This window comes from Prionailurus viverrinus, chromosome A2, assembly GCF_022837055.1.
Source record: "Prionailurus viverrinus isolate Anna chromosome A2, UM_Priviv_1.0, whole genome shotgun sequence".
In the NCBI taxonomy this organism is placed as follows: domain Eukaryota; kingdom Metazoa; phylum Chordata; class Mammalia; order Carnivora; family Felidae; genus Prionailurus; species Prionailurus viverrinus.
In genome coordinates, this window is record NC_062562.1 from 2,082,904 (window position 1) to 2,090,883 (window position 7,980).

General features: G+C 57.4%; 1 protein-coding gene across 2 annotated transcripts; it reads left to right on the forward strand.

The window, feature by feature from the left end:
* Positions 1–10: 10 nt before the first annotated feature.
* Positions 11–6,285, forward strand: EBI3 (Epstein-Barr virus induced 3). Of its 2 annotated transcripts, none has more exons than XM_047850141.1 (5): positions 11–365; positions 1,186–1,309; positions 2,375–2,553; positions 3,524–3,681; positions 5,901–6,285. In XM_047850141.1, exons 1-5 carry the CDS (start codon positions 299–301, stop codon positions 6,051–6,053), a joined length of 681 nt encoding a protein of 226 aa, XP_047706097.1. In that variant the 5' UTR covers positions 11–298; the 3' UTR covers positions 6,054–6,285. The 2 variants fall into 2 exon arrangements, with proteins under 2 accessions (XP_047706097.1, XP_047706098.1); XM_047850142.1 differs by having other exon boundaries at positions 1,189–1,309.
* Positions 6,286–7,980: the final 1,695 nt, after the last annotated feature.

Below are 7,980 nucleotides of genomic sequence, written 5' to 3' on the forward strand. Positions count from 1 at the left end.
AAGGCCACGGGGTCTCCACTTCTCTCTTTCGTGGCCTCCTCTCCTGCCCGCACCCTCGGGGCCTCCAGAGCCCCGCTGGTGGCTGCGATAGTGAAGGGACCTCCTCCGCCACCGCCGCCGCCCCAGCCCCTGCTCAGCTCTCCACTGGCCCCGCCAACTGGGTGGGGGGGTCATACCTGGGGAAGGAGAAGCTGGGGCTTTGACCGGGGGCTGTGCTTCCCCCCTCGGGTGGGACTGCAGTCTCCTGCCTCCCCAAGGTGCTCCTGCCCCAGCTCACGACAGCAGAGCCCGCGGAGTCATGGCCTCAAGACTCCTTCTGGTGCTCGCCCTCTGTGTGGGCTGCTCACCCTGCATCGGGAGAGAAGGTATGTGGGACCCCCGGGGGCCTGGGAGGCCAGGGCAGAGGGACGTTCCCTGGGGCCTGGAGGTTGCCTGCCATGGAACATTCTGAGCTGGGGTGGGAGCTCACACACCTACTGGATACCCGGTGCGGGGGGGAGGGCGTTACCATCCCATTGCACGGATGGGGAAACTGAGACACAGGATGAGTCCCACCGCAAAGTGGCACCAGGAAGCGGCAGCCACAGCTTGGATGGAGGGAGAGAGACGCAGGGAGGGAGGGAACAAGAGACGTTTTAATTATAGCATCCATTTCACTTGCTTCGAAACAAAGTTGTTACGAGAGGGGCCACCCAGGTCCCCTTTGAGGCTCCTTAAACCTCAGTCTGGGGCGCCTGGGCGGCTCAGTCGGTTGAGCGTCCGGCTTCGGCTCAGGTCATGATCTCACAGTTCGTGGGTTCGAGCCCCGCCGTCAGGCTCTGTGCTGACAGCTCGGGAGCCCGGAACCTGCTTGGGATTCTGTGTCTCCCTCCTTCTCTCTGCCCCTCCCCCACTTGCACCCTGTCTCTCAAAAATAAATAAAACATTAAAAAATTAAAAAAAAAAATAAACCTCAGTCTCCCCATCTGGAAAATGGGCTAATACTTCCTTCCCAGGTGCTAGAGAAGGTGGGAGATGAGGCAGGTGCCTTTCACTCACACACTCATTCATTCATTTCACAAACCTTTATTAGGCACCTACTGTGTGCCTGGCGGGGAGGCTGGCGCCAGGCACACAGTAGGGCTCGGACCATCCCCAGGGTGACTTTGAAAGCTCACCCTGCTCCCTCTCCCTCCGGGGCCCCAGCAGCCCCCACCCAGCCCAGGGTGCGGTGCTGGGCCTCTAGGTACCCAGTCGCCGTGGACTGCATCTGGACCCTGCCGGCCTCTCCGCTCCCCACCAGGCCCACTTCCTTCATTGCCACGTACAGGTCAGAGTGCTAGGGGGGCCTCCAGGGGGTGGTTTCCTGCTGGCCCTGAGACCAGGACAGCTGGAGGCTTAGGGAGACCTGAAACCCTCGGGACTCTGGAGCAGCACCAGCTAGGGGAAATACACTTCCTAAAATACAGATTGTGAGTCACGTGCCTTGTTTAAAATCTTCGAGAAGCCACGTTTAAAAAGGAAAGGGAAATTGTGAAGTTGACTTTGGTATTTTTACTTCGGTAACGTCTAAATATCCCGAGGACTTCTCATTTAATACGATGGGATGTAATTTAACATGCTTATGTACGATCCATGTATTTACATTTATGACAGAAGTTAATATTACTTAAGAGGATTCAAGAATAATTATTTGAACGTGTAGTCAATATTTTAAACATTAAGGAGATATTTCACATCCTTTTTATGCTTAGTCTTTGAAATTCCACATGCATTTTACACTTATAGCACTTTTCAACTCACGTGCTAAACATTCACTGGAAATTCTCGGTCTCTGGTTATGTTTTATAAAATTTGTGGCTGGGAAAATCGATTCACCCAACTGGGAACTTGACGTTGAGGGTAGATGAAATAAATTAGAAAGACACCCTCGGTTGCACCAGCCATGTTTCAGATGGTGGAGAGCCACTCATGGCCGGTGACCGCTGCGTCCAACAGCGCGGTCGGAGCCCGTGGAATTTTCTGGAAGGCTCTGGAATGTTCTGGAATGTCTCTGGAGTCTGAAGTCTCAGGGCCTCAGAACTCCGCAGAATCAGAATCTTCTTATTTCCAAACCTGTGATTCCATAGACCTTGGGATATTGGAATTCTAAGGCTGGAACTTTGACATTCCAGAAGCCTGTAGCATCTGTACCCTAGCGTCTCCCTGTGGGGCGTTACCCTTGGCCCTGGGTCACCACAGGCTCTGCGATGTTGGGGCGAACGGCTCCCTCAGGGTCACCCAGCCAACAGCAGGATCCCAGCCCGTGGTCCTCGAGTGCTGTCCACACGGGGTCCAGGGCACGGGCGGGCCGGCAGGAAGGGCCGAGGCCCTCATACTGTCCCTGCGTGTCCAGGCTGGGCGTGGCTGCCCACGGGGAGAGCCGGCCCTGCCTCCAGCCGACACCAGAGGCCACCAGCTGCACCATCCCAGACGTCCAGATGTTTTCCATGGTGCCATACATACTCAACGTCACGGCTGTGCAGCCCCGGGGCACCAGCAGCAGCTTCGTGCCCTTTGTTCCGGAACATATCAGTGAGTGTGGGCAGCGATGGGGGGTGTGGAGGCCATCAGCTTGCTCCTGCCCCTCCCCCCTCTCACCACCCACCTCCTGTCACCCATCCTGGGTCCCGTCAGCCCCACCTTGGTATTTCTTTGAGAAGAGACCCACTTTTCCCCATCCTGAGCCCCTGTCTGGCCCTGCACCCGGGTCCCAGACTCCAGCCCTCACCCCCACAGTCCGTCCTCCCCACAGTGGCCACCAGAGGGTGCACACGAGCCTCCGAGTCGGGTCCAGCCCTTCTCTGCCCACAGCCCTCCAGGACTCCCAAGCCCTCCTCCCCTGGATCCCCAGGGCCCTGCGCACCTGCCCCATTCCCTCCCTGCCCTCCTCCCTCTCTCCTCCTCACTTCTTCTACTGCAGCCACACACACCTCCTCTGTCCCTCCAACACACCAGGCAGGTCCTGCCCCAGGACCTTTGCACTGTCTGTGCCCTCTGCCGGGAATCCTCTTCCCCCAGATCTCTCTGGGGGAGTTCACTCCCTCACCTCCTTCAGGCCTCTACTCATCTCCTCAGTGAGCTCCTCCCACCCCTGCCAACTCTCCGAGCACATTGTCGGATTGCAAACCCTCATATGTTGCTGGTGGTTAATAAGAAAGTCTAGGGTCACCAGGGGGGCTCACGCAGTTAAGTGTTTGACTCTTGAGTTCGGCTCAGGTCATGATCGCGCTGTTGTGAGATTGAGCCCCCCCGTTGGGCTCAGCGCTGGATGTGGTGCCTGCTTGAGATATTTCCTCTCTCTCTCTCCCCCTCTCCCTGCCTCTCCCCCATTGACACTGTCTCTTTCCGTCTCTCAAAAAAAAAAAAGACATGAGAGGCCACATAGGGTGGGATTCCCTTTATGGGAAATGTCCAGAACAGGCTCACCGTCGATAAGTATCTGATTGCGTGAAGGAGGGAATCTGCCATCCCTTCCTGACCCCGCATCCTGCTCGCCCATCAGTCAAACCGGACCCTCCAGAAGGCGTCCGCCTGAGCCCCATCCCTGGGCAGCGGCTGTGGGTGCAGTGGGAGCCCCCCCGGTCCTGGCCCTTCCCGGAGACCTTCTCACTCAAGTACTGGATCCGATACAAGCATCACAGATCTGCCCGCTTCCGCCAGGTGAGGAGGACGAGGGGAGGAGGGGAGGGTGGTTCCCGGGTAGAGGGCACCGCGGGAGCAGGCGTGCGCTGGGGCCTCAAACGCAGCCAGGGCGCCACTTGGGGGCAGCCCCGGGATTGGACTCCTGGCTGTCTACCCAAAGGGACGGCCGATGGGAACTCGAACAAATCTTCGCACGTACACGTCCGCGGCAGCGCCGTTCACAACAGCCGAAGCGTGGAAACTGCCCGAATGTCAACGGATGAATTAGAGAAACACAGGCGTCCACCGCGCACGCGCACAGGTGCACGCGTCCACCGTGCACGCGCACCTCCCTGGGTCGCGAGCAGGAGCGAGGCGCCCCCACCCGCCGCGCAGGGAGGGAACCAGACACGAGGGGCCACGTGGTGCGAGCCCACGTGGGTGAAATGTCCAGAACAGGCTCATCCACGGACGGGAAGGGGGCTCGTGCCTGCCCGGGGCTGGGGGGGGGGGCGCGGGGTGGGGGAGGTTGCTGATGAGCACATGGCTTCCTTTTGGGGTGTTGGGATGTTCTGGAACGAGAGTTGACGGTTGCACAACAGTGGGAAGGGACTCAGTGCCGCTGGATGGTATCTTTGGATGGGTGAATTTCATGTCATGTGACTCTCACCTTGCTTGAAAACAAATCGGTTGTTTTGCATTTTTACAAAGTGAACAAACAAGTAAGGGCAGGGTACTGAGAAGGTCAGCTGTGTACCAGACAGCCTCGGATGCGGGGACCAGGAGCTCAGGGCTTCTTCAGTCCCGTCCCTTAGGCCTTTCCGGGAAGACCGAAATGTTCTCCGTCTGCACCCAAATTGTACCACGAACCACACGTGTCTGCAAGGGGGGGGTGGGTAGCCAAGGATCTGGCCTTTTTTTTTTTTAAGTTTATTTATTTATTTTGAGAGGGAGAGGAAGGCTATGCACGCGCGAGTTGGGAAGGGGCAGAGAGAGCGAGGAGAGAGAATCCCAAGCAGGCTCCGCAGGGTCAGTCAGGAGCCCGAGGGGGGACGGGGCTCGAGCTCCCAAACCGGTGAGATCGTGACCTGAGCTGACATCAGAGTCAGATGCTTAACCGACTGAGCCACCCAGGCTTCCCGCTAAGGAACTGGCTTTTAAGTTTTATTTAGTGTTCATTAATTTTATTTTAAATATTTTCGCAATCCTTAAAACTGAGACAGAATTTGCATGCCATAAAACTCGCCGTTTTAAAGTGCACAACGCTATACGTAGCCTGTGGCTTTGAGTGTATTCGCAGCAAAGTTGCGCAACCTTTAATGAATCTAAATGCAAAATGTCAGTCACCGCATCCGGCGACCATCAGGACAGGTCAGGGCAGAGCCCAGAGGGAGCCAGTCAGGTCTGGGGCTAGGAGGTTGCCTCTGGGGGCTGGGATGGGTCGTCCTTGAGGATGAGGGGGACCCGGCAGGAGGAAAGGGCCGGCTCTGGGAGGGAGGGTGGGAATATCAGGCCAGAGAATTGCTGAGTGCGTGCCTCCCTCGTGCCCACGGGTTGTCGTCTACGGAGGTGGCCGAGTGAGGATGTGGAGAGGTCAGTGCCTCGGCAAGAAGATTTAGTAGATTTCCCGACAGAGGGGGGCCCTGGGGCAACATCAGGACGGTCAGGAGGCAGAAACAGGAGCCCGGCTGTGCCTCTGTTGGGATTTCCACGGAAAGGCAAGGCAGGACGAGGCAGACAGCTCGGGGTTGGCGAGTCTGAAGGGCTCTGGGCTGCACCCACCCCAGAGGCTTTGAGGCAGGGGGAGTGTCGGCTTGAAAGAGAGAGGAAGAGGGGTGTGAGTCCAATCGAGTCCAATCGGCGGGTTTGTGGGTTTGTACGGGAGAGGCAGGCTCCTGGCCTGCTTGCGAACTCTGAGACTCGGCTGCCCCTGGTCAGCAAGATGTTGAAGATCTCGAATCGGAAGATACCGAAAACTTACAAACAAGGTTAACCCAGGGGGCCAGGAGGGAGCCCGGAGGAGGAGTGGGGTGCTGGGGTCTGGCTGCTGAGACAGCCTGGGGGCCCGTGCAGGCCCCCAAGGAATCCTGAACCGGGCGGCTCTGGGGCCAGGGATGGGGAAGGCCCAACGCGGTGGAGGAGGCCGCAGAGGACGTGTTTTTTGGATTGGGTGAGGGTCTGGGTCTTGCAGTTCTGTGCACAGCGGCCCCGCCCAACCTTGTCCTTCCCACTGACCTGGCCCTCTTTTCTGCTCTCAGGTGGGGCCCATTGAAGCCACATCCTTCACCCTCAGGGCATTGAGGCCCCAGGCCAAGTACTGCATCCAGGTGGCCGCTCAGGACCTCACCGACTATGGGGAAGTGAGTGATTGGAGTCTCCCTGCCACTGCCTCCATGATCTGGGGCAAGTAGCGGGGCTTTCTAGAAGCCCCAGAGGAGGGGCTGGGTCCTTGACGTCCAACCCTCCCCCTCCCCCACTGCCGCGGATGGGACCCAACTGGCCTGGATTCGCTGCTGCTGAGTGGCTGGGCCACTGTGGACAAATCACTTTGCCCCCCCCCGCCCCGAGCCTCAGTTTGTCAATCTGTGAAATGGGGATGTACTTCTTTCTTAGACCCCAGTACAGGGCTTTATGAACTGTGAACGTGTGATGTTTTTTATTGTTTAACTAGAAAAAGACTGTTGTTGCTGGAATGAGGATTCCTCCTCCCTTCCTTCAGTAGACCCAGATGAGACCCAGAGAGGAGAGAATGGAGTGGGACACACACACAGCGACTCCCAGCTCCTATGAATGGGGTCAGGGCTGGAATGGAGGCAGAGCCTGGGGATGGCAGAGTCCTGGGGCTGGGGGCAGGGGTTCTGCCTGGGATAGAGGGTGGAATCCGTTCAGTTCAGGCGTTCAGACCGCCTACCTCCTGAAAAGCTGCCTGGGGGTGAGCCTCATTGTGGATGGACACAAAAATGACATGAATCTGGGACACAAAAATGACATACCTCTAGGAGGGGGCAAAGCCTTGCCCACCGAAGACCAGAGAAAATCCACGGACTTGTTTGTAAATTTCACTCAGAGGTCACCTCGGAGAAGTCTTTCCTGACCACGTGGTCTATGGCCAGCAAAGTCATGGCCCCCCAAAGATACCCAACCCCTAATGCCCAGAATCTGTGAATACAGTACCTACCATGGCAAAAGGGACTTTGCAGGTGTGATTAAGAATCATGAGAATCCTTAATTTGACGATTAAGCATCTTTTATTAAGTTAATGAATATCGAGGCGGGTTATCCTGGATGATCCAGGGGGCCCCAGGATAATGACAAGGGCAAGAGGGAGAGAGAAAAGGTGATGTGACAACAGAAGCAGAGGCCAGAGTGATGCCAGGCCATGAGCTGGGGAATGTGGGTGGCCCCTGGAAACTGGAAAAGTCAAGGAAACACATTCTGCCCTGGAGCCCTCCTCCCATCCACTTTAGACTTCTGACCTCCGAACTGCAGGCTAGTAAACGTGTGTGGTTTTAGGACAGGGAGCTTGTGATAATAACCTCGCAGCAGCGACAGGAAGCTCATACACCATCTCAGGGAGCCCTTCTTTCCACTGTCCCAACACTGCCCTGTTGCACCATCCCCAGATCCCTTACCAGGTGTTTGGGTGTGGGAGCTGGTGTATGTGTGTGCAGGGGATGTGTATACGGGAGCTGGTGTGCGTGCATGTGTGTCTGTGTCTCTGGTGTGTGCAGGGCAGGTGGCTTTGGAGCTGGTGTGCCTGCATGTGCAGGGGAGATGGGTGTGGGAGCTGGTGTGTGTGTGTGTGTGTGTGTGTGTGTGTGTGTGTGTGTGCGCGCGCGCGCGCGCGCAGGGGAGGAGGGTGTGGAGCCTGGTCTCTGAGTGTCTGCCAGGGACTCCAGGTAAACTTGGGCGGGGTGGCGTCCAGGGTGCTCCTCTGCGGACACGTGCAGCCTGGGGGCGCTGACCCCAGTCCCCAGGTGAGCGGCACGGGAACACGTGTGGGTCCCCGCAGCCCAACACACAGCCTAAGCGCTCAACGCCGACCTCGGTACTCGCTCCAAGAAAGAGCAAACAGTAGGGAATGTCTCGAGCAGCGGCCACGGCGCGTCACGACCGAATATTTAGGAGCTCCTGGTCACCTCTAGGGGGCGGAGCGCCTGCCTTGAACTTCCAATCAGCCGGCTCCCGGAGCTTTTGTTGCCAACTACCGAGGTTGCAACCCGGAAGAAGGGATAGCCGGAGTCGGGTCTTGACAGGCGGGGATCTGAGCCAATGAAAAGGGAACCTGCGTATGCTCCAACCAATAATAGAATGAAGGAAGTGACGTCAGCGGAAATA